Source organism: Selaginella moellendorffii, unplaced genomic scaffold (assembly GCF_000143415.4).
Source record: "Selaginella moellendorffii unplaced genomic scaffold, v1.0 SELMOscaffold_19, whole genome shotgun sequence".
Taxonomy (NCBI): Eukaryota; Viridiplantae; Streptophyta; class Lycopodiopsida; order Selaginellales; family Selaginellaceae; genus Selaginella; species Selaginella moellendorffii.
Window position 1 is genome coordinate 1,869,647 of NW_003314280.1, and position 23,058 is coordinate 1,892,704.

General features: G+C 42.8%; 7 protein-coding genes across 7 annotated transcripts; 5 read left to right on the plus strand and 2 right to left on the minus strand.

The window, feature by feature from the left end:
- Window positions 1-193: 193 nt before the first annotated feature.
- LOC9650875 lies at window positions 194-2,132 on the minus strand. The gene is made up of 7 exons (XM_024677152.1): window positions 1,289-2,132; window positions 1,163-1,237; window positions 865-1,113; window positions 766-807; window positions 585-707; window positions 434-505; window positions 194-381 (listed from the first exon to the last, which is right to left on the minus strand). The coding sequence occupies exons 1-7, from the start codon at window positions 2,097-2,099 to the stop codon at window positions 194-196; spliced, it is 1,560 nt and encodes a 519-aa protein (XP_024532920.1). The 5' UTR covers window positions 2,100-2,132.
- Window positions 2,133-2,181: 49 nt separating this feature from the next.
- LOC9651563 (small glutamine-rich tetratricopeptide repeat-containing protein) lies at window positions 2,182-4,174 on the minus strand. The gene is made up of 10 exons (XM_024677405.1): window positions 4,048-4,174; window positions 3,835-3,980; window positions 3,748-3,778; window positions 3,564-3,688; window positions 3,366-3,420; window positions 3,213-3,312; window positions 3,001-3,161; window positions 2,899-2,945; window positions 2,799-2,852; window positions 2,182-2,734 (listed from the first exon to the last, which is right to left on the minus strand). The coding sequence occupies exons 1-10, from the start codon at window positions 4,130-4,132 to the stop codon at window positions 2,258-2,260; spliced, it is 1,281 nt and encodes a 426-aa protein (XP_024533173.1). The 5' UTR covers window positions 4,133-4,174; the 3' UTR covers window positions 2,182-2,257.
- Window positions 4,175-4,268: 94 nt separating this feature from the next.
- LOC9651564 (DNA-directed RNA polymerase IV subunit 1) lies at window positions 4,269-9,812 on the plus strand. The gene is made up of 19 exons (XM_024677492.1): window positions 4,269-4,415; window positions 4,557-4,689; window positions 4,745-4,869; window positions 4,929-5,018; window positions 5,074-5,118; window positions 5,180-5,359; window positions 5,411-5,563; window positions 5,614-5,760; window positions 5,812-7,632; window positions 7,695-7,849; window positions 7,899-7,971; window positions 8,026-8,144; window positions 8,191-8,312; window positions 8,362-8,582; window positions 8,635-8,850; window positions 8,913-9,047; window positions 9,092-9,255; window positions 9,312-9,420; window positions 9,466-9,812. The coding sequence occupies exons 1-19, from the start codon at window positions 4,311-4,313 to the stop codon at window positions 9,766-9,768; spliced, it is 4,416 nt and encodes a 1,471-aa protein (XP_024533260.1). The 5' UTR covers window positions 4,269-4,310; the 3' UTR covers window positions 9,769-9,812.
- A 3,061-nt stretch (window positions 9,813-12,873) lies between these two features.
- Window positions 12,874-13,480, plus strand: LOC112347089. The gene is made up of 2 exons (XM_024677402.1): window positions 12,874-13,122; window positions 13,182-13,480. Exons 1-2 carry the CDS (start codon window positions 12,890-12,892, stop codon window positions 13,432-13,434), a joined length of 486 nt encoding a protein of 161 aa, XP_024533170.1. The 5' UTR covers window positions 12,874-12,889; the 3' UTR covers window positions 13,435-13,480.
- On the plus strand, window positions 13,439-14,547 carry LOC112347033 (pentatricopeptide repeat-containing protein At1g06140, mitochondrial-like). Its single transcript, XM_024677153.1, has 2 exons — window positions 13,439-13,464; window positions 13,548-14,547. Exons 1-2 carry the CDS (start codon window positions 13,439-13,441, stop codon window positions 14,545-14,547), a joined length of 1,026 nt encoding a protein of 341 aa, XP_024532921.1.
- A 3,369-nt stretch (window positions 14,548-17,916) lies between these two features.
- LOC9650876 (3-hydroxyisobutyryl-CoA hydrolase-like protein 5) lies at window positions 17,917-20,071 on the plus strand. The gene is made up of 10 exons (XM_024677154.1): window positions 17,917-17,964; window positions 18,365-18,905; window positions 18,990-19,090; window positions 19,144-19,259; window positions 19,319-19,379; window positions 19,447-19,533; window positions 19,607-19,708; window positions 19,771-19,812; window positions 19,867-19,973; window positions 20,023-20,071. Exons 1-10 carry the CDS (start codon window positions 17,917-17,919, stop codon window positions 20,069-20,071), a joined length of 1,254 nt encoding a protein of 417 aa, XP_024532922.1.
- Window positions 20,072-20,167: 96 nt separating this feature from the next.
- On the plus strand, window positions 20,168-21,133 carry LOC112347034 (pentatricopeptide repeat-containing protein At4g02750-like). Its single transcript, XM_024677155.1, has 2 exons — window positions 20,168-20,337; window positions 20,551-21,133. Exons 1-2 carry the CDS (start codon window positions 20,168-20,170, stop codon window positions 21,131-21,133), a joined length of 753 nt encoding a protein of 250 aa, XP_024532923.1.
- The last annotated feature ends 1,925 nt before the right edge of the window (window positions 21,134-23,058 follow it).

The window sequence follows — 23,058 nt, forward strand, 5'->3', positions numbered from 1 at the left end:
GTAAATGGTCTGCATATAAGAGATGTAAAGAAATAGAGTGAGGAAATACTAATCCCAAATTTTAAACCTGCAAACAACTTTTACCCAATCATAACGGCCGCCATTGGCCAGATCCGGGGGCAAGAAGATAAATAGATACTTAACTGCACATATAATATTTTCCAATTCATTTATCTTGACAAGAGAGGGCAATTTACACTACGGCCGTTGTACTCTTGGGAACACGAATGGTAAGCAAGCCGTTCCAGAAAGACGCTCTAGCCTGCTTCATGTCAGCACGCGAGGGAAACTTAAACTTCCTTTGCTGGAAGACGTTGTCGCTGGTCTTAATGATGAGTTCCGGACCTATATTATCCACAATAACTTCCTCTCGCGACATGCCTGCACAGTCGCAAAGCCAAAAGCTATTGAGAAAGCGTGAAAGTTTTCATACCTGGAATTTCGACACGAAGGATGTGGTGATGCTCATCATCTACCGAAGTTGCCTTTATGGGTTTGTTCTTGGCTACAGCAGAAAAGTAAAACAGGAAATGAGTAGAGGCAACAAAAAAAAAAGAAAAAAAAAAGAGAGAAAAACACGATACTCTTGTCCAACTTGGTCTCGTCAAGGTCCTCAATTGGTAATGTCAGAGCTGTCCCTTCGAGCTCACCGTCCCCCTGAGGCTTAACGCTGGCTGAGTCCACAATCACTTCCTCTCGCAACAGGGCTGCACGGTCGCAAAGCCAAGAACTATTAAGAAAGTGTGAAAGTTTTCAGGGACATACCTGGAACTTCGTGGTGATGCTCGTCATCTACTTTATTCTTGGCTACAGAAGAAAAGAAACAGGAAATTAGAGGCAAAAAGAACAAAAAAAGATCCATACTCTTGTCTAGCTTGGTCTCGTCAAAGTCCTCAACTGGCAATGCCGGCACTGTCCCTTCGAGTACAGCGTCCCCCTTGGGAAGGCGAATGGTGAGAATCTCATCCTGGAGATTAACTATTGCACCGTCGACATTAGCGTAAGGAGGAACGGCAAGCCTCTCGGGGCGGAACACGTCCTTCTCCGTGGTAACAAGCACACCCGGTCCATCTTTTGCAACATTCACTTGCACTTGATTCAGCGACGTGAGACCTGCGCAAGAAAAAAAAGAGATGACAACGTCTCCATCCAAATGACTTACCAGGTACTTGCACATCGACAGTATAGAACTGCTGGTTCTCAAACGACGACCACAATAGCTTCCGCTCGTCATATCCTGCCAGACACAGAAAAAAGAATAAAAAACTCCGGGCAGGATCAACCATACCTTTATCAATGCTCTTGAGGCAGTTTAGCAGCAGCTGGTAAGCGTGTTTCTTCTCAAAGTTGTAGAGAGCGACGAGACCCCCGTGACGAGGGAACTCCGGCAGTCCCCCGGCATCAGCCACCTCCTGCGCCAACTCGAGGCTCCTGGCACACCTCGTCAAGTACTCCCTCCAGAAGATCTTTCTTGGAACAACCGGTGTAGCATATGATTCAGAGTGCTCCTGGATCAGAACGGAGAGGTTCGTGGACTGCAGACCAAAGAACTTGGGATAACACTCAGCGCCAAACAGACGCGCCTGCTCCTGCAGCTCGTGCACGTTTGGCTCCCCAGAGAAGACTTCCTTCTCGGCTCGGCAGGCAACAGTCCGGCAAAAGTCATGCACGAGGCGAGTTTCTTCCTTTGTGCGTTGATGGATGGGGGGCTCTCCATGCAAGCGGCACCTTGCATCCTCCGAGGCATTTTTCACAAGCTTGATCATGTGTGTATATGGGATGGGGTAGTCGCCTATGTCGTCAAGCCCGAGTGGTTTTTCAGCGGGTGGGGGGAATTCGCCGCTCACAATTTCGGTGTACTTGAGCATGTGGTCCAGGAGATGGCCCTCGAAGCAGACGGTGGTACTATCACAGTCGCCCACCGCCTTAAAGACTTGGCCGAGGACACGGTTGTTTAGGCGGAGCATCACCATCCACAGAAACTCTCCAAACTCTCTGTAGGCATCCTCCGTCAGTGGTTTGCTCACCTGAGAGAGCGTCTTTGCGCTTGCCGTGCGGATGCCGCTCCTACTACTCGCGCTTATCAACCGCCTGAACATTCTCTAGGGCCCTAGGGTTTTCTACAAGGATCTCTCAGAGCTGTATCCACAACTGGCTTTCCTTCTTGTGCATGGCAGCACAAACCTCTAAATATACCGCTTAATTCTTCTCTTAAGGCCTTGCCTACAAAACGAGCACGAATGGCGGAAAACTTTCTTCACTCCTGCGAACTTTGGTTTTGATTTTGCTGCTGCTGTTGCTGCGAAGAGTTTTGATTCCGCTGGGCCTGACTCGCTGGGATTCCCAGGTTTTGGATCGCCGACTGGAGCGTCTCAGCGAAATCGAACGTAGCAGTGGCCCCTGACGCAAAGTTCTCGGCTGGAAATCCTCGGACCATGTTTGCAACTTCTGGAACCAAGTTCTCCAGTCCGGCACCGCCCTGCTGGATGCCTTGCATTACGCACTGTAGCAAGCCCGAGAGACCGTCCGGTTGGAACTCGGGAGGATTTGTCCTGGCCTCATTGCTGCCGTCTCTCCGGGCCTCTCCTTCGTGATCTTGTGGATGTTGTTCTTGTGTCTGTTCTTCGGCCGTGGCGCCACTGGCCGCCTGTGCGTCCGAGTTTCTTGCTGGCGACGAGTTTTCGCTATCACTTGTCTCGAATTGTGCAGTCACATTTACAACACATGCACCGGGCTGAAGAAGAAAAAATACGATTTGTTAGGCCACGATTAACAAGAACAGAGGTTCTCTCCCTTACCTCTTGATATTGGCTGCTTCCACGAAGCGCTTCAACAAGCTTTTGTCGCGCACTCTGAGATCAAATAATTTACACGAGATTGACCATCGTAGCAACTTACCTGAAGGTTATCACTGGCAGACGTGTTTGAGGGATCCACTTCTAAAGCTGGAGGGAACGAAAAACAAGTTAGCACGACATGTAATCGGTTCTGTCGAGCTACCTTTAGTGAACCACTCAACTGCGTCAAGGTATCGTCCTTGAGAGTAATGGACAAGACCCAAGCGACTGTAAGCCTTGCTATATCGAGGATTTATCTCTATGGCCTTGTGGCAATCCGTAATAGCAGCGCCATGGTTTCCAGCTTGCGTGTGAGCAGCTGCTCTATAAAAACGAATAGAAAGGCTACACAAAAGTTGATCACGAACTTGATACCTGTTCGCAAAAAATATCGCATTGTTGCTGGATAGTGAAATCGCTAGAGTATACAGTTCAATAGCCTCAACATAACGATGACTGGCCATTGATCCGTTGCCTGTATCATGAGCAAAACTCAGTTGTTCGGTCACACGTAAGTTATTTCTTTACCTTGAGCTTTGAAAGCTTCAGCAAGCAGCTCAGACTCATCCTTGCCCTTGTATGCCTGCAAAGAAACAAACAAGAACTTTCGAATTATCACCTCACACAGAAAAAGAAAAAGCATAGATACATTTATAGACTTTGAGATGGAAAGAAAAGCAACAAGAACCGCGGCAAACCTTGACAATAAATATTAGAGGTGCATGCCTTTAAAGTCTCTTGGAATGTAGATTCAGCTTGAGGTACACGGTTCTCGCTGGTGCCAGAGGAAAAAAATCCGGCACTCTCAAGACCTTCGACAAATTGCCGGTACACATTTTGAGAATCAAGCTCTGCATTATAGTAGAAAAGAAAAAAAAGAGATAAATGAAGATCGAAAGTTTGCACTCACCAGGAGTACTCGATTTCTTCAAGTCCGATTTCTGCCAAAGAGAGAGACTTTCAGCAACAAAAATGGAAAAAAAAACTAGTAGCTTACTTCATGAGAGTGTGTCGACTGCGTAATAACGTCAACAAGCGAGACCTTCGATAATTTCTCACTGCCGCTGCGCAGGTCGAAAATCTCCGTCAAGCACTGCGCAGCAACCTCCAGCCCTTCGGAATCCACGCCATCCACAACTTCCACTGCAAGAGCCAAGAATTTCGAACAGATCGATCGATCGCGCTTGATCACAGCTCCCTCGCCGCTCACCTGAGCGCAAGAAATCGAGGAAGGATGCCACAATCCGCCTGGCTGCGACCGAATCACTCCGGAGACGCACCTGATCCTCCGCCATAACCCACAAACCTAAACGACAATGAGCGGGATCGACGGCGAGGATACTGCCAGGTGGGCGCCATCGCACCGTCGGAATCGTAGTGCCAAAGGTTTAGGGCCCGGACACTTTGCTTATCGAATGGATCATTGTGGAGGAATTTCCCTGGGAAAATGTGCGTCGCATTAATCCCTAATCCATGGCTTCCAGCAAGAGGAGGAGCAGCCATCGCGATCGCGCATTGGAAGAGGCGACGGGTACGCTCATCGCTCTCGACTTCCGGCCGCTCACATCGGAGGAGATTGTAAGTTTGATGGATTGATGGATCGATTAGTCGTAGCAGAACAGCCTTCACTGCATAGGACCCGATCGACGAGCTGGAAATATTTCTTCCGGTCGCTAACGGCGACCGCGGTCGCTTTCGTTTCTTGATGTGTGTGCGCAGATCCGCGCCTCGGTGTACGAGGTCAAGACGGTCCGAGCCTTGCAAAACAATCGATTCGGGCTTCCAAACTTGAGCGATTGCTGTACTTCTTGCGGTGCCAAGCGAACGGATGCGTCCAATAGCGCTTGCCCCGGTAAGAACTCCATCTCAGGGGAGTGAATGTGGATTGTTGTTTGAAACTTTTGCAGGCCATTCTGGTCACATTGAGCTGCCGGTGCTTGTTTATCACTGGGATCGCATCTCCGCTCTGGAAGCGATTTTAAATCGGGTTTGCCTCCATTGCTACAGCTTCAAGCACAAGGGCCGCAAAAAGGTGGCAAGAGAAAGCTCTTTTTTTCGTATGCTTGTAAAGTGCCACTGATGGTTTTGCAGGAGCTTAGGACTTTAAGCAGCTTAGAGCAAGTGGCTTCTGGTGTTGATGCGCATCAAGCAGACATTGGAGCGGTCCCAAATGGCGCTCGGGTACGTTTTGTTTTTGTCTAGTTTTCTTACGAGGTCGCTTTCTATGCTGTTGCAGGCTCCTGAGGCCGAGGAAGATCCTGAAAAATGCGCCGTATGCAGTGTGCGTGCTTTAGTGTTTTCTAATGCTCTTACTTTGTGAGTCACTCATGTTGCTTTGCCAGGGGCCAGCAGCGGCCGTGAAGAAAATTTTCAAGAAAGTGGGGACTGCTAATGTCCCAGCCCTCTTGCTGGAAATAGACGGCAAAGTTCGCCGCGAGGACATTCCTCCGGGCTTTCAAAGTCTGATACTGAAAGACGAGATGACACCACAATGGAGGTCAAAGATGCTCGACCCGAATCAGGTAATCATTTACAAAAAATCAGCTTCAACGTAGCTAATGACTGATTGATAGGTCCTAAGAATTTTGAAATGCCTACCACGAGAGACCACTGACAAACTTCGAGATGAAAAGTTACCTTCGATACCAGCAGAAGATTATTTTATAAAATCCTTGCCCGTGCCTCCAAACTGGATGCGCTACAGTACGAATGAGTTCTATTTCCAGGTAACTCTTCTTATGAATTTAAAATGACTGATTCTGATATTTCCGTGCAGGACAAGACAACGAAAAACCTGAAGCACCTGCTTACGAAAATCAAGTCCATTGTGTACACCCGTGATGAGGACAAAATATCTCTATTAACTGAACAAAAAGTCATGGAGATTCAAGCTGCTGCAACACAGTGCATTCGTGCAAATCCAGTAAGCTTCTCTTTTCTCCGAAGCTAATCTTACCTTTTCTGCATGAATTAGCTGTACGGCAACGTTTCAGACGAGGATCCTCGGTATGGCAACGTGTCAGATGAAAGCAAGCCTTTGTCCGGGTTGCAGTTTCTTCGAAGTCTAACAGGCAAATACTGTGGGTCTTCTGCTCGAGCCGTGGTGATTGGTGATCCTGCTCTTAAGCTCGAGGAAATTGGAATTTCTGCTAGAATTGCCGCTGGTTTGGTTGTTCTGGAGACGGTCACAAGTTCCAACATAATCTCCCTGCAAAGCTACGCTTACAACAATCCCGGCCTTAAAGTAGTCAGAGGTGGTGAAGTATGCACAGGTAGAAGCTGCAAAAAGTTACGGGTAGGAGACGTTATACACAGGAGCTTGAAAGACGGGGATCAAGTTTTTGTTAACAGGCCACCGACGTTTCACAAGCATGCTTTGATAGGCCTCAAGTCGAAAGTCATCCGCAACAATGTTTTTGCTGTGAACCCGCTCATCTGTTCTCCACTGTTTGCCGACTTCGATGGAGATACGTTGGCTTTATACTTGCCACAATCACTCCAAGTGAGAGCGGAGGTCGCAGAGTTGGTGGCACTTCCAAAACAATTGGTTTCGTCTCAAGGTGGGCAATCTATTATCGGGCTGACACAGGATGCACTTCTAGGGGCACACCTTATGACACGCAAGAATGTCTTTTTAGATAAACTTGACATGGACCAGCTGCGGATGTGGTGTCCATCAGCAAAAGTTCCTGTTCCGGCAATTGTTAAATCACCGAGAAAGAGTCCGTTGTGGACCGGCAAACAACTCTTTCAGATGACATTGCCAACGACTTTCGATTCGGAAAGCGACGATGGCAGGCTCATTATTCGACAGGGTGAGATTTTGAGAACGTCTGATAAGTCTTCAGCATGGCTTGGCAAGGATGGCCTGATGACTACCATTTGCAGAAGATATGGCCCCGATAGAGCTTTGGAGCACCTAGATACGGCTCAGGGAATTGCCGTGGACTGGATATCGGAAAGAGGATTTAGTGTTGGTTTATGTGACTTCTACATGGCTGCTGACGCGGTATCTAGAAGGAAGCTCGAGGAAGAAACTTTGTGTGCCGTGGAGGAAGCAAAGATCTCGTCTTTGGCACATCAGATTGTCTCCGACTCGCGCTTTCAAGTTAACAGTGTCAGCAGACCACGGTGCAGCAGCTGGAACGAGCGCGTGCAGCCAGTTACGTCCGCCAACGAAGCGACACAGCAAGCTGCGATCTCTGCTTTCCAGTCCACCATGAAAGCTTTTGAGAGGACTATAGAGGAGCATGTCCGCGAGAACAGCAGGGAGAATTCGCTGCTCAGGATGGTCGAAGCAAAGAGCAAGGGTTCTTTGTCGAAAATGATGCAACAAGGTGGTTGCCTGGGGCTGCAGCTACGTCAAGGCGAGTTTGTATACCACCGTGTCAAGTCACTATTCCCTCGAGCTGTTGAGAACGAGTCAAGGGGCTACCTCACTTCCTCCGAGCTGTGGAAATCAATGGGCCTGGTGGAAAGCTCCTTTCTGGACGGCCTGGACCCGCGCGAGTTTTTCATCCATTCTCTTTCTTCGAGGAAAGGAAACGATGGCAGCCAGCAGCGGTGCGCGTCGTTCTTCAGATTTCTTATGAGCTATATGAAGGACATTCGCGTCGAGTATGACAACACTATCAGGTCCACGCACGGGGGTCATATTTTTCAGTTTTCTTATGGAGCTACTGCTGAACCAGGAGAACCAGTGGGACTTTTAGCTGGGACTGCGGTCATAGAACCTGTTTACGATCAGGTGATGAGTTCGTCACCACAGGCTTCTACGATGCTGAAAACGCTGCAGGTTAGCTTCTTTTGCTTTTTTTCCTTGGTGTATGCGTGACTTTTATTTTCCAAACTTTCCAGAACATACTGTTCTCAAATTCGTTCAAAGACATCGATAGGTGTGTCACTCTTAAACTTCAGAAGCTTCCGGTTCAGCCGGAGTGGATAGCATTGCAAGTGCAAGATTTTCTAAAGCCGGTCACTATTGGGATGCTGGCTTCCAAGATTTGGATTGAGTAAGCTAGCTTCTGTGAACTATTGTTCTTACTGTCACGCTTTTTGCAGATACAGTCCCTGCAGTGAAGTTGGCGGGCAGAAGAAAAGAGTGCCGTGGATTGGGTGCTTCGAGTTGCGAGCGGTTAATTTCCTCATATCTATTATTCTTTTCCTTAACAATGTGTTACATTTTCAGGAAGCAATGGAAAGATGCAGTTTGAACATTGACACAATTGTGTGTCACCTTCGCAAGCAACTCCCAACTAGCTTAGATGATCCGGATGCTTTTATTCAAGGGCTACATTTCTTTTCGAGGTAAGGATTTTCTTACGAGATATAGTTTACTTATAAGTAAGTTTAGGGATGTTGAAGTGTTATGCTTCTTCCCAATCACTTCTTCTGTGAGCAACTATGATAGCAAGCAGATACACAAGCACATGATAGGAACAATGTTTCGAAATTTGCTTCAAGTTGTCGTGAAAGGTAGATTAGTCTTATAACGTCTGCTAAGTTGAGATGGTATTGGTTTCAGGATGTCCACGAGGAATAGAGTTTGTAAATGTAAAATGGGAAGACGAGCTATGCATCGAAGTTGCTTTCTTGTCAAGAACCCGAGGCGTTCCATGGACTCATGCATTAGAGGCGTGCGGTTCGATTTCACATTTGGTGGACTGGCAAAAGTCTACCCCACTCAGCATACAAGAAGTGCACGTCGCTTTTGGAATTGAGGCAGCATACCAGTACTTATTGGAGGTAATGAGCTCAAAAGTTTGGACATAGCATTGATTATTTTGGCTTTGTGCAGAAACTAAAAGAATTTACGAAAGGTTGTGAGCGGATTATAAACATAGAGCATCTGATGCTCATAGCAGATGTCGCTTGCCATTCAGGTTCTGTGAATGGTTTTATAGCTGGTGTGCTAAGAAAACCGTGGAAGAATATCGATGCTAATGAAAGCGGATATGAGGCATTTGTAAAGAATTTGTCCGGCTGTTCACCCTTGGCCTTTGCAATGGGAAAAGTAAGTATTTCTCCTGAAAAGAGTTTTCTTATGTCTTGTTACAAAAACCTTTCTTGATCTAGTCCCCAGGAGGTGTGTTTGAAGCTGCTGCGATGAATCGAGAGGTGGATTATTTGGCTGGTGCAAATGAATTGGCATTCTGTGGCAAGAGTCCCAGTCTTGGAACAGGAGCCAACATTGAGCTTTTCTTCAAAGAGGTGACTGGCATTGACAAAATCTCATTATTAACATGCATTTACAGGATAAGGGACCTGTTTCACGGTTTCCGGACTTCGAATCACTAGTTTTTTCGAGAAGAGTTGTTGACGACACTGTGTCGGCCACGCTCAGCGCAAAGGACAGAGAAATTGTCTGGGCAAGGATAGATCAACGCTCTCAAAAGCTGCATGACATATTAAGAAAAAGGTGTGTGGTTGTGCTTTGGACTAACGAGACGATGACTAGAATGCATGTGCTTTTAGTTTGACAGGAACTCCGGTTTCAGCAGCAAATGAAGCTGTAATCTTAGATACTTTGAAGTATCACCCAATGATGGACAGTAAAGTGGGGTGTGGTGTCAGGCATATAAGAGTAAGTTCTCGAAGTTTCCTTTTTATTTATTGGTTTTCTTGCCAGGTTGATAATCATCACAGCTTTGGCGGTCGATGCTTTCATATTGTTCGACTGGATGGAAGTGTAGAGGACTTTTCTTATCACAGGTGCCTGCTAGAAAGAATCAAGGGCAATACGGTCTTGGTTCAAAGGTACAAGAAGAAGTATATGAAAGGAAAGAATGGACGAGCTTGTTGCGAGGAGGTTGTTCCAGTCGAGATTTTCTCACAAAACAACGACACAGGCCTCAAGTCATTTTTACAACCAAAAGTGAATGAGGGTTTTATGGATGTTATTGGCAAGCTCTGTTCTTTAAAAATATCTTGAAGGTAGAACATATCATAAGAAAACGCCTGGGTTTTTACTGGTAAGTCTAGTTTACATACTTTATGTATGCCCTAGAATACTTCCGACTAGTGTGGAAATTGTGATTTATGCAAGTATTTCCTCTAAATTTCTTGCATTGTGACACTTCTTTTGAATGTGTGATGCCAAAGCTACTGAAGCTGCCATATGGCATCTGAGTGCCAAACCTGCCAGTCTTGCTAAAAGGTTATTGCAAACTCCACATGTCTTAACACTGGGGTATAGTTTGTTAACTTTATCTTTTGCACAGCATCATATCAATAGGGAAGCTTAACTAAGCTCTCTTCTCTAAGCCATGCAGTGAGTCATGCTTGGTGGCTACTACACCTGCCTGGAGCACATGTTTGGGAGTAACAGATCGTCCACAATGTGCAAGGAAGATGCTGGAGGGAGATGGTGCATGTATAATGGCTCTGGGAGATGATTGACAAGATAAAGATGAAGGCATCTTACCTAATGCCATTACTTACAACATGCTCCTTCACCTCCATGAAGCACTTTTACTGCTCCAATATTCCGTCAATAACAAATGACCCTTTCTCCATCAGAGAAACACTTGAGATCGTCCCTTGGTGGAGATCAGGCTAAACAGAGTCTCCAAAACGCTTACAAGAAACTCCAGATTTCCAAGTTCTAGATGTAAGGAAGAACATAAGCTTGACCACTCTTTTTCTCAGTTCCTTACCCTAAGTTTATGTTACCTTTTACTCACGTTGACCACGTGGTCAAAGTTAAGTTAAGCTTAAGAAAGTATAAAACACAGACGAAAGACAGGACTCCCATGCACCCAGATATCTACTAAATATCCCACCTTCCTCCAAGAAATGTAGAAGTGGCTACAATAAGAGAGCCCAGGCAAATCCAAAGCTACCCAACTTGCTTGTTGGTTGGAAAGGTCAATTGATTAAGTTGAGAGCCCCATTCCTTCTTGTGCTACACAAAAGAAATCCCACACAAAAGGTGATAATGACGTGTGTTTAGAGGGGAGGGGACGACTTGGGGCCACCATGTTTCCATTGGCTGGCCATAAGCCAACCTAGAACTGGCAAAATGGGGGCTCCAAAGTGCCAGGCAAGGCAGAATTGTGCCTGATTGTCCAACCCTCACACAGATAGGAAAGAGACCAAAAACACTCCTTTATTAATTAGATTTGGTCAGGTTGTTGTCATTAGGTTGTGAGCCACTCTCTTTTGCTTTAGAATTTTCCCTCAAACCCTCCCAATCTTCTTAAGAGAATAGTATGTAACTCCTCAAAAACACTTTTAAATTTAAGATCATTATCCCAAGGTCATTGTGTTGCCATTAGCTGGCTGTAAGATGCTCACACACAGGCTCCAAGGCCACTATATTGCCATTAACAAGCCCTCTAGAAAACACTTTCCATTCTAAATTTTATGAGATCATTATTAAATGCTATTAAACAAGCCCAGCAACTTAGAGCATGTCACATTTAAGTTTCTATAAGCTTTTCCCAACTAGAAACATAAATTATACTAAATTAATAATAGTATTTTATTTAAATCATATTTGGACAATTGACCATAGAATATTAAATCTAACAGACCTCATTGTTCAATAGTCCACTCAAAATGTTCTTTAACAAATTATTAAGTTTAAAATTCAACATCAATTATGAAATATACAACTAATAAGGCCAAGAGAAGTTCTCAAGGTTACATAGGAAGGAGGTTTTATAGCATTTGCCCTTTATATATAAACTCAAAAAAAATCAAAATTAAAAATCATGAAACTAAAGGCAATTTTATATTATTCTATCATGTTGATATCAATTTTCATCCAAGAAGTTAAAGCCTATTCAGCATCAACAATCCAAGACTGCATTGATACCTTTAGTGTAGCAACTGATGCTGGAGATTATTGTAATTGTGCATCAGTAGTTTGGATTCAATTTGCTCAGAATGGTTTCCAACCTGGAACTTATACTGCTATTGTTGGTACTTTAGGTATCTTTTTAACAATTAACCATTTCCATGAGGGCACACATGATGACTTTATGAAAGCAATAGAAGATATATGGGAAATATGTTTATCTTACCATGATGTTGGAGGAGTGCTCATTCTTAGGAATGGATCTTTAATGATAAGGGTGATGCATGCTTGAGATGAGTTAGAAGAACTAAAAACTACTAAAGTAGAAGATACATTAATAAAGAATTTGCCTAATAAATGCAAGTATATGTTATGAATATAAATATATATATAAATAAATAATTCTTCTATAAAATTTATGTGCATTTAAAATAATCCATCATTATAAATTTTAGATTTTTCTTTATAATCTTTATATTGATCTTAAATACAATTATGGTAAGAAATCATTCATATAAAAAGAATATAGAAAAGTTTTTCAAAAATATAGAATTAATTTCATAAAATTTATTTTAAGAAAATTCAGTAAATTTATATTAATATTTATTTGTATTATATATATATGATAATATTAGTATAAATATCTTATGTTCCTGGTATTTATAGCACATAAAAGATATATTTTATTTTATTTGTTATTTATATTAAATATATTTATATAATTATTTTTATACATAAAAGAAACTATATAATCAAGTTACAATAAATTAAAAATTATTATCAGCTTATCCTATCTAAGTTATTTTTGTATAGGTCAAATGTGAAAGACAAAAGAACTACTTCAATTTATATTTTTTGTGCTTAATTATTAAACCAGACTCACCTTGATCCTAATAAGTATATTTTCAAAACAGGAAACATCAAATAAATCAAAGATAAAAATTCCTTTTATTTTTTAAACCTCTATAATTTTCCAAAGTATAAATTATACCTTTTGTGTACTATCACAAGATTTCGAAAATAAGATTATTAATAAAAATAAAATGAAATATCATGAATTAAACTACTTAAAAGGGGGAAATTATAATTTTGTTTATAGTAGAAAAAACTTGGTACAATTTAAATGCGAGTTAATAGATAAATTAAGATAATTAAATATGGGAGCGCCCCTGTTACGCATGAAATTCTCATTCATAGCTAGAAATGTAGGAGAGATCCAGTCTGCTGACTGAAAGAAAAGAAAGCCGTGTGAATGATCCGGCGAAGGCTAGCAGCGAGAGCTCGCACGGCGCCACACGATGACAGCGATTTGATGCGCCTGGATCACCCGGGCCTCGTTTCTTTCCTGCAGTCCTGCGGTGCCAAACGAGACTTGGAAGAGGGAAGGCGAGCTCACGCGTTCTTGGAGAGGAGCAATCGCGAGCCCAAGTTCATGAATCTCCTCGTCAAAATGTATGGTCGGTGTGGTAGAGTCGAGGAAGCCAGGTGCGTCTTTGCCAAGATCCCGGCGCCAAATCTTTACTCGTGGACCATGATTGTCACAGCATATGCCCAAAATGGGCATCCACACGAGGCGCTAGGGCTCTTGAGGAGAATGGATCTAAATGGGACGCCGCCGGACAAGGTCGTGCTCAGCATCGCGGTCACTGCCTGCGCCAGCATTTGCGCGCTCTCCCTCGGCAAGCAGATCCACCATCGCGTGGCGACCCTGGGCGTGATCGACGATTTCTTGCGCTCTTCCCTCATCAATCTCTATGGCACCTGTGGCGAGATCTCTCTGGCCAAGAGTGTGTTTGATTCCATGGCGGCAGGGGCCACAAATCTCGTGTGCTGGGCCACGATGATCAAGGCATTCGTTCGCTGCGGGCCATTCCTGGCAGGGATCGAGCTCTTCTGGGAGTGGTTTCCAGAGGGGTAAAATCCGACGCGGTGACACTCGTGAGCGCGGTGGATTGCTGCGCGGGATTGGGCGATCTGCAGCAATCCCAGGCATTCCACGCGCGCGTCCTCGCGGTGGCGGGGATGGAATCCAACGAGTTCCTGGGCAGCGCGCTGCTGACTATGTTCGTCCGGTGCAAGGCCCTGGATAGAGCGCGCGCTACCTTCGAGGCCATGGAGGCCAAGAGCGTGGTGCCATGGACGGCCATGATCGCCGCCTACGCGCAGATCGCACGGCCCAGGGAGGCCTTCCGGTTGTTCCAGAGGATGGCCATGGAGGGCGTTCGTCCCAACGCGGTGACATTCCTTGGGATCCTCGAGGGATTCGCGACGCGCGCATCGTTCCACCACGGGCGATTGATCCACGCCTGCTTCGACGATGGCAGCGCGCCCATGGCCTTGGAATTCGCTCCACCATCCAGGATCAAGGTGAGCAACGCGATCCTCGACATGTACGCGCGATGCGGCAGCGTGGACGACGCCAGGGCCGTGTTTGATCGCATGGCATCCAGGACGAACATCTCGTGGACGTCGATGGTGGCGGCGTATGCCCAGAACGGGCATCCCAGCTTGGCGTTGGAGATCTCCCGGGAGATGGACCAGGTGGGTATGAGCAAGAACGCCATCACCTTCATCACAATTCTCTCGGCGTGCAACCACGGGGGATTGCTGGAGGAGGGGATTCGCTTCCTTGCGGGCATGAGGCGCGATCACGGCGTGTTGCCCAGCAACGCTCACTACAGCTGCGTGATCGATCTGCTGGGCAAGGCTGGGAGACTGGAAGAGGCCGAGAGCATGATCACTGGGCTGGTTGAGAGGCCAGATGCTGGTTTGTGGAGGTCACTCCTTGGGAGTTGCAGGATTCATGGAGACGAAGAGAGAGCCGGACGAGCTGGGGAGGAGCTCAAGAAGCTGGAGCCATCCGATGCTGCCCCATACGTTGTGAAAAAACTGTTTCTTCTTGAGACATAGTAACCCAATTTCTTTTTCATTTCCAGTTACCGAGTTTAAGAGATGCGAGGAGCCCGCCCTTCAAATGCGTCTCATTCAGCAGTGTCACATCCAGAATAAACCTTTTGAGAGCTCAGCTTCTTGTTTCCACATCATTGAATATTTCAGGGGATCCCAAACGCAGTAAAGGAGGAACATAGGGATACTTAGGGATACTGTGTTTTAACGTTTTTACTTCAAAGTGGAAAGTTTGACCAACCAAGACTTTTGTTATTATGATGTGTTAATTTAGTTCGGTTCCATTAGCTATTTATGAAAACTTCCAGCATTTAAATTCATAATCTAGCAATATTTCATATTTAATAAATTTTCATGATTGTCCCAAAGATTAATTTATAAGACTAAAAACTGGATAAAAAAGCCCTTCAATTGTACACATTTGCTGGGATGTCTATTTTAGACATATATCACCACCATCAATGTCTAAGACATCTTTGTCTTGGATGGCATGCAATTTGGCCTTGGTGTTGTCTATGCTACTGCATTGCATGTACATGTTGAGGATCACATTGTTCACATTGATTGTCAACTACTCCACATTCCTTTCCTAATGTTTCTTTATTTATTTTTTCTTTTTTCACAATTGATTTTTCTTAATTTTTCTCATTTTCTTTTTCTTGCTTTGACATTTCAAACTTTTTTTTTTCTTTAGAGGAGGGGGTTAAGGGGACAAATGGGAGTTTAGCTATGATGATGGAGTAAAGATGAGCAAATATAGTATTGGAATGAGGATAAATGACATGGATTATAAAGTGATGATGAGCATAACAAGTCTAAATGGAACATTTAACTTCGACATAATGAAGTTAAATGGATGCAATAGTGAAGTAAAGCTAAATATAGATGGCAAAGTAAGGATAAGCATAAGGAATTTGAATAAAGTTAGTGCTTCAAAACTTTTTATCTTTTGAGAAGGGGATAAAAAGGAGTGAAAAAAAAATGGAGTGAGTTCAATTTCTTATATGCAATGTTAGATAAAGACAAAGAGGCAAGCTCTACTTATGGTCATGAGTCTAAGTTAACAACGATTTCAAAGAATTATCGGCAGACAAATTTAAACATAGGATGTATGATTTCATGGACTACATTAATTCTCAAAGTTCCTTATTTTGGTTCAAAATTATGATTTCGAGGTTGGTTTAAGCATTTAGCAACTACACATATAGTTACAATCGGTTTATCAGAATTTTACAGTCAATTATGCCATAGTATTGGGTTTTGTTTCAGTCATGGTTTTTATCAATTTTATTGATGGTTTTGTGGGAACTTTGGATTCTTATAGTAGTTTATAATTGCCAAGCAAAAGCTCTAGATGTTCCATTTGACTTATTGCCATCATCTTTTTCATCTTTCGGAAAGAAAGATGGTGTAAAGTTTGTATATATATGTATGTATATGTATGTGTATGTATATATATGTATATATGTATATGTATGTATATATGTATATATGTATATATATGTGTATATATATATATTACCTTGGCTAAATAATACATTAATTATAGTACTATAGCATATGGACTATCTATTTGAGATTGAATTTGGTCCATTCATTCTTGTATACAAGTAGGGTTAAAACCATAAAATATACCTATTTCTATATCTTGAGCATTCACATATCTTAATAAATAAAAAATTAGTGTTGCTAAAAGAAAAATCATACTTTATACACTAAAGATGTTTAGAATTTATAGATTTGAAATGATCTCTAATTATATTTATATGTTTTTATTTCTTTTATAATATATTAATAATAAAATATAATATTGAATTTATTTATGATGTTTATTCTATTATATGTACAAATGTCACAGATTAATAGAAACACTATTTCTAATTATTTATTAAAATATAAAACTAGCTTTATACATTTGTAGTTTTTCTTCTCAATATTGAGTATGAATTTATTTATGTTTCTAATTTTTTTATGCATTAAAACTAACAAAATTTTAAGCACTTATCAGTATTATGGCCAAAATGCTATGGAAATTGAAAGTGTTGATTTAGTTTTATATGCAATGCAGTTAATGATTAATAATATATCTTATGAACCCTTACCTAAAGGTCAAGGTATGCGATTTGAATATCATATACAAGATAATACTCATGGTTCACTATCTATTGCAAATCAATTATGGGTTTATGATAGTAAAGGAAAACAATATGATACATGTGCTGCAAACCCAAGTAATTATGAACAAGACCATGGAAAAAATGTTCAAAATCGATTAAATTTTATATTAAATTTATATCGTTATGATATAAAAAGATTACGTGCAAATTATTTTCGAGCTGTTGTTGGTTATTATTGTGTTGAATATCTTGTAAAGAACTTTCGACAAGATTTACTCTTTCAAGATGTCTATAAAATAAATAATTTAATTGATTGTGATATAAAAATAACCACATTAATTAGTAATATGCCAGCTAACTCTCTTAAACCATCCCAATTTTTAACATCACCAAATAAAAAAGCTTTATTATACTTACATTTAAATTGTATTTTATCATTATATATACATAATGATTTAAAATGGTACAAAGGATTTCAGGGTTATCAAAATTGTTTATTTATTATAGAAGAAGATGGGCATATAGTATTATATTCTGAAAATAAAAATATAATTTGGTCCCCAAAAATTAATTTTGATAGATCACATAATTATTTTATAAGATTTATTTCACTTCAGGATGATTGTAATTTAGTTCTTTATGAATCTCACCAGAAATTTTTTTCAAAAAATCCAATAGTTGAACCAAAATGGGCTTCACAAACATATTGCTAATATACACTACTTTATATTATTACACATATATATTAAATTAATAAATTTACAATAATGTCTATTATGTTCTAACTATATATACTGAATTCATGCCATAACTCAGGTTGTGGCATGCTAGCTACCACCTCTTGGCATGAAGGAATGATATGCTAGGCCATGGGCTATGCAAATGTGTTGGTAAACTAGGCTATTACTTTAATAATTGAATAATAATAATAATAAATCACTTAGTTTTGTCCATTAAAGTGTTGATCTAATTTTTGTGGGGACTCGGATCGTGGAACCTTGTTAATCCCCAGGTAGGCTGTTTCGACCAAAAGCCAGCTGATCAGCTGATCAACCTGGCTATGATCGTCTAGCTGCAGTGGATCTTGCAGTTCTGTAGAAGAACCTGGCTTAAGAAGCTACTCTGCCAGCTTTCTCATCTCATGCTGAAGCAATCAAGAATTAGTCCATCAACTCTGCTACCACCATCTCCACTTTCCACACTGAACTGTAAGGGACGAGCAACCAAAACCATTATGCCACACTAGTGAGAGAACATGATCATCGTCCCATCTGGATGTCTGTCTGCAAACGATGTATCCCAGGTAAGCGGGGTTGTCGGGCATATAAAGTCCAGCGGATCGAACTGCGCTCTCTTTTTTACACTGCCAGTGCCCAAGTCCAATCTTTGTGGCATAGTTAGCTCGTACTTGATCTACAGCGATAACCCTAATAGTAAAGATTGATTAGTTCGTGCGTGTAGCAGACTTGTTCTTCACTTGTTTTTGTTTGCGTCATCAAGTTGAACTTGTTATAATCTCGTTTCCTCTCTCTTTCTCTCCCCTCACAGGATCTTAAGATCGATCAAATTTCTCTCCTAGGTATCCCTTTTCTCTTTTGTTGTATATCTTTGATCGTTTTGCTCACATTCCTAAAATCTGCTATAGAGTGATGTGTCTTTGAAAATTGCCCCCGAGAACACATGACGCGAGCGCCGTCCCCTAGGCATTGTTCCTCCACAATTCATTGCGATCGGGAAGAGAAGGAACAGAAAGAGATGGATCATCGACCGGTGCTCGCGCGCGTGTTGATGGTGGCGATGGTGACCATCGCAGCGGCGCCGCCTCTGATCCGCAGGATCGGCTCTCGAGCGATTTCTACTCCGCCAGCTGCCCCAACGTGGAATCCATCGTCACCACCACCATGAACAGGCTCTCGTCGGAAAACAACGTCGTCCCCATCGGGATGCTCCGATTGCTTCGTGGAGGTGACTCCCGATCGATCAATACAAATTCGAACTTTTCTTTGATCGAGCTCTTCTCTTTTGCGCAGGGATGCGACGCCTCGATCCTTCTCACAGGCCCGTCAACGGAGAGAGCTGCGATGGACAACCTGGATTTCCCCCAGAATCCTTCGACGCCATGGACGAGCTCAAGAAAACAATGGAGGAATCGTGCCCGAGAGTCGTCTCGTGTGCCGACATCCTCGAGATGGGCACCCGCGACGCGGTCACCAATGTCTCCCAATTTCCACGATTTGCACGATTGTAGTGCCTCGTATTTCCTGGACATCTGGGTAAAAATCACTCTTTTGAGATTTCTTACTCTGTGGTGAAACTCCATGATCTCAGACTTAAGTTTTGCAGGAGAATACCTTGCACTCACAGGCTCGAAACTGGACAGCGCTGATATGCTAGCTTGTGGCATCGCTACGCATTTTGTCCCTTCAAAGGTGGTTTTCCGTTTTCTAATCTCTTCTTACATTTCAATCAAAAACTATTGCAGGATGTTCCGGAGCTTGAGAAGACTTTGCTGAATTTACAACCGGAAAGCTCAATACAGGAGGCTATCCAGGGATTTGCTAAGATGCCTGAAGCTGAAGCGAGCAGTGTCATGAAAAGGCAAAACTTTCCACGATGGAATTTTACGTATGAACTAACAAGCTTCCATGCTTTTCCAGGATGACTTGGATAAACAACTGCTTCTCGAAAGACCGAGTTGAAGAGATAATCGAGTCTCTGGTGAGTACCTGAGGCGTTTGCGTTGATTTCGTTCTTGATAAATCCCGCTTGTCAACCGTTTCACTAGGCCAGTACCAATGACGAATGGTGTAAAGAAACTGCGCGGTCACTGAGGCGCCTCTTGCCAATTGCACTCAAGCAAGCCTTAGCATCGGTTAGAAGAAAACTCTATCTCTCTCGCGCGTGCGCAACTTTTTTGCTGATTGTGTTTGGAATTGTCAACACAGATCCGCCAAGGCAGGACTCAGAGCTTGAAGAAATGCTTGGAAAGAGAGCAGCGGATTACTCTAAATTGCTTAAGGAGCCTAGTCTCGGATGATCTCTACGAAGTAAGGTCTTCGGTTTCCTGGTTCCATAAAAGTTCTTTCTGCTTCTTTCCGATTATGACTAGGGGATTAGAGCTGTGGTTGTGGATAAAGATCGCGCTCCAAAGGTTGGTTGTAACTTGGCTCTCAAACGTTAAGGTTAATTGGTGAAACTTTTGCAGTGGAATCCATCGACTCTTGCAGAAGTCACGGATGACATGGTAGAGATGATCTTGAACACCTACACTGCCAGGGAGCAAATTCAATTGCCTCTGGAAGACGAGGAAAGGTAAAGTAACTAAAATCTTTTGTCATCCCTTCAAACCCTTCATTTCAAGATGGAGTGGCAAGTACTCGGCCTCAAACTCCCGCCATTTTCTTGTTTGAATTCAAAATAATCGCGAATATTCATGAGGCTTAGAGGCTTGGGGAAGAAACTCTCGAGGACGCACGGAACCAGAACCACTTCGATGGGAGATCAGCATGCATCTCGGCAGTGATCTCCGAGTGGTGGCGGATGTCACTAGCGGCAATTCGTCTTCAGAGTTTGGATGGGTGGTGATCTTCCTCCTAAGAGCAGAACATGAGTATGACTCGAAGCAGGGTAGAGTTTTTTTCTCTCTTACCATTTGCATTCCAAAGAGCGCGATTCAGTAGCGTATTTATTATACTTATCCTGATCGACTTTTAGAGCTCTGCTGCTTGTGCTCCACAAATTAGTCCGTCACGCTCATCATCTGGATTGTTCCGAACATGCCATTGAGGTAGAGCGTAATCCTGGTGGAAGGAAGAACTTTAGACAAGCTAGAAAGATTAACGAGAAAGAGTTGATTTGATGAACACTGAAATGATTCGAACATTGACAGACGGAAGGGTCTGGAATTCGCTCCACCATCCAGGATCAAGGTGAGCAACGCGATCCTCGACATGTACGCGCGATGCGGCAGCGTGGACGACGCCAGGGCCGTGTTTGATCGCATGGCATCCAGGACGAACATCTCGTGGACGTCGATGGTGGCGGCGTATGCCCAGAACGGGCATCCCAGCTTGGCGTTGGAGATCTCCCGGGAGATGGACCAGGTGGGTATGAGCAAGAACGCCATCACCTTCATCACAATTCTCTCGGCGTGCAACCACGGGGGATTGCTGGAGGAGGGGATTCGCTTCCTTGCGGGCATGAGGCGCGATCACGGCGTGTTGCCCAGGAACGCTCACTACAGCTGCGTGATCGATCTGCTGGGCAAGGCTGGGAGACTGGAAGAGGCCGAGAGCATGATCGCTGGGCTGGTTGAGAGGCCAGATGCTGGTTTGTGGAGGTCACTCCTTGGGAGTTGCAGGATTCATGGAGATGAAGTGAGAGCCGGGCGAGCTGGGGAGGAGCTCAAGAAGCTGGAGCCATCTGATGCTGCCCCATACGTTGTGAAAAAACTGTTTCGTCTTGAGACATAGTAACCCAATTTCTTTTTCCTTTGCAGTTACCGAGTTTAAGAGATGCGAGGAGCCCACCCTTCAAATGCGTCTCATTCAGCAGTGTCAGATCCAGAATAAACCTTTTGAGAGCTCAGCTTCTTGTTTCCACATCATTAAATATTTCAAGGGATCCCAAACGCAGTAAAGGTGGGGATACTGTGTTTTAACATTTTACTTAAAAGGAAAACTAATAATACATTTGTGAATGGGATATGCAACATTTTGGAGAGTTTGACCAACCTTAGTCCACCAAGACTTTTGTTATTATGATGTGTTAATTTAGTTCGGTTCCATTAGCTATTTATGAAAAGTTCCTGCATTTAAATTTACAATCTAGCAATATTTTATATTTAATAAATTCTCATGATTGTCCCAAAGATTAACTTATAAGACTGAAAACTGGATAAAAAAGCCCTTCAATTGTACACATTTGCTGGGATGTCTGTTTTAAACATATACCACCACCATCAATGTCTAAGAGATCTTTATCTTGGATGGCATGCAATTTGGCCTTGGTGTTGTCCATGCTACTGCATTGCATGTACATGTTGAGGATCACATTGTTCACATTGATCCTGGATGATGGAGCAAATTGGGTGTGCTACCATCATTGAAGTAGGCGTGCATCAATCACCCATGGTGGAATGATACACATGTTACGAATCACCTCATTCCCCTGGAACTGCTGAAGGTATCCTAGGCCTTGTGATCTGTACATGGGTAGAGATCATGGTTTTCCATGGCACACCGCTCAACTACAACCTTGCCTTGAGTTGAGAGGCAACTCAATGGCATGAATTTCTCAAAAATAATATGTCAATTTATTGGTGACCAGCAATTGCTAGTCAAGGTTATCAAGGATTAGACAATAAAAGATTCCAAACGCTGGGCTCTTAGTGGCTTCAGGCCTCACACTACTCCTCATCACTGCAGCCCTTAGCAACAGGATGACTCACTTCCCTTGGTTTGGGGATGTAAGTGCTCCAACACTAAAATTGGCTATATAGTTAGTCATATGGTTTGCAATTTGGTATATTGCATACTGTAAGTGGCAGAGTAGCCTTGTTGTTACGATCCGCTGAGGTTTATCCCTCTGTCCCACCGATTTGTCCCACCCACCGAAGGAATAGAGGTATTTAAGAAATTATTTAAAGAGTTTTTACTACTGAATTATTCATGCATTATACCTTGGCTTTTGAAGAACAATTATGTAGTTTGCACTTGTCTTATTTAGCACAGTGTCTTGGCAATTAAATCGTTCAGCAGCTCATAATACCCATTACTGTCATATTGCAGGTAACATTAATTTAAGGTCTTCACCATCATAGGAAGTGGAATTGTCTTGATGTTGCACAGGAATTCGATGATCCCAAACAGACCCTCCTCCAAGCCAAAATTAAGTAAAAGCCATATAGCACCCCTCTATAATTTATTTTTTCAACTGTGGAATTAAAGAGACAATGTGCCACGCCATGCCAAGCCACATTACCATATTCTGTGGCTGCCAAATTAGAGGTCCAATATTAATCTAAGAGGCAATAGACATTGATTAAATCCAAATATCGATATATACCTAAAGGATTGAACCACTAGCTCTAAACTAGATTTATTTAGAGGACCCGGTATTAGCTAAAAGCTTTATTTCTATTTTAATTGGTTTTATTTGGAAATTTTGTAGCATTAAAATATTAGCAAGGATATGTATGTGAATCCCATTTTGGTATAATTATTGTGTCTAGAAAATAGTTTTTGATGAGATTCATAAAGAACTAAATTACAATCATCTTGAAGTGAAATAATCTTATAAAATAGTTTTTTGAATTTTTATAATTAATTTTTGGGGACAAAATTGTAACTGTTTTTCCAGAATACAAAATTATTTGTCCTATCTTCCTGTACTATGA

What these genes read in the sequence shown, in the direction of transcription:
- LOC9651564 (XM_024677492.1), top strand. Translation starts at nt 4,311, where the DNA reads ATGGCTTCCAGCAAGAGGAGGAGCAGCCATCGCGATCGCGCATTGGAA. An exon ending in CGATGCTGAAAACGCTGCAG is followed by an intron (nt 7,633 to 7,694) that starts GTTAGCTTCTTT and finishes CAAACTTTCCAG; the next exon opens with AACATACTGTTCTCAAATTC. An exon ending in GGTGCTTCGAGTTGCGAGCG is followed by an intron (nt 7,972 to 8,025) that starts GTTAATTTCCTC and finishes TTACATTTTCAG; the next exon opens with GAAGCAATGGAAAGATGCAG.
- LOC112347034 (XM_024677155.1), top strand. Translation starts at nt 20,168, where the DNA reads ATGCATCTCGGCAGTGATCTCCGAGTGGTGGCGGATGTCACTAGCGGC. An exon ending in ATTCCAAAGAGCGCGATTCA is followed by an intron (nt 20,338 to 20,550) that starts GTAGCGTATTTA and finishes GAACATTGACAG; the next exon opens with ACGGAAGGGTCTGGAATTCG.
- LOC112347089 (XM_024677402.1), top strand. Translation starts at nt 12,890, where the DNA reads ATGATCCGGCGAAGGCTAGCAGCGAGAGCTCGCACGGCGCCACACGAT. An exon ending in GGTAGAGTCGAGGAAGCCAG is followed by an intron (nt 13,123 to 13,181) that starts GTGCGTCTTTGC and finishes TGATTGTCACAG; the next exon opens with CATATGCCCAAAATGGGCAT.
- LOC112347033 (XM_024677153.1), top strand. Translation starts at nt 13,439, where the DNA reads ATGGCGGCAGGGGCCACAAATCTCGT. An exon ending in GCAGGGGCCACAAATCTCGT is followed by an intron (nt 13,465 to 13,547) that starts GTGCTGGGCCAC and finishes AGTGGTTTCCAG; the next exon opens with AGGGGTAAAATCCGACGCGG.
- LOC9650875 (XM_024677152.1), bottom strand. Translation starts at nt 2,099, where the DNA reads ATGTTCAGGCGGTTGATAAGCGCGAGTAGTAGGAGCGGCATCCGCACG. An exon ending in TGTCGATGTGCAAGTACCTG is followed by an intron (nt 1,114 to 1,162) that starts GTAAGTCATTTG and finishes TTTCTTGCGCAG; the next exon opens with GTCTCACGTCGCTGAATCAA. An exon ending in CCTTCGTGTCGAAATTCCAG is followed by an intron (nt 382 to 433) that starts GTATGAAAACTT and finishes GCGACTGTGCAG; the next exon opens with GCATGTCGCGAGAGGAAGTT.
- LOC9650876 (XM_024677154.1), top strand. Translation starts at nt 17,917, where the DNA reads ATGATCATCGTCCCATCTGGATGTCTGTCTGCAAACGATGTATCCCAG. An exon ending in GCGAGCAGTGTCATGAAAAG is followed by an intron (nt 19,260 to 19,318) that starts GCAAAACTTTCC and finishes ATGCTTTTCCAG; the next exon opens with GATGACTTGGATAAACAACT. An exon ending in TCTCGGATGATCTCTACGAA is followed by an intron (nt 19,709 to 19,770) that starts GTAAGGTCTTCG and finishes GATTATGACTAG; the next exon opens with GGGATTAGAGCTGTGGTTGT.
- LOC9651563 (XM_024677405.1), bottom strand. Translation starts at nt 4,132, where the DNA reads ATGGCGGAGGATCAGGTGCGTCTCCGGAGTGATTCGGTCGCAGCCAGG. An exon ending in AGTCGACACACTCTCATGAA is followed by an intron (nt 3,779 to 3,834) that starts GTAAGCTACTAG and finishes TCTCTTTGGCAG; the next exon opens with AAATCGGACTTGAAGAAATC. An exon ending in AGTTGAGTGGTTCACTAAAG is followed by an intron (nt 2,946 to 3,000) that starts GTAGCTCGACAG and finishes CGTTCCCTCCAG; the next exon opens with CTTTAGAAGTGGATCCCTCA.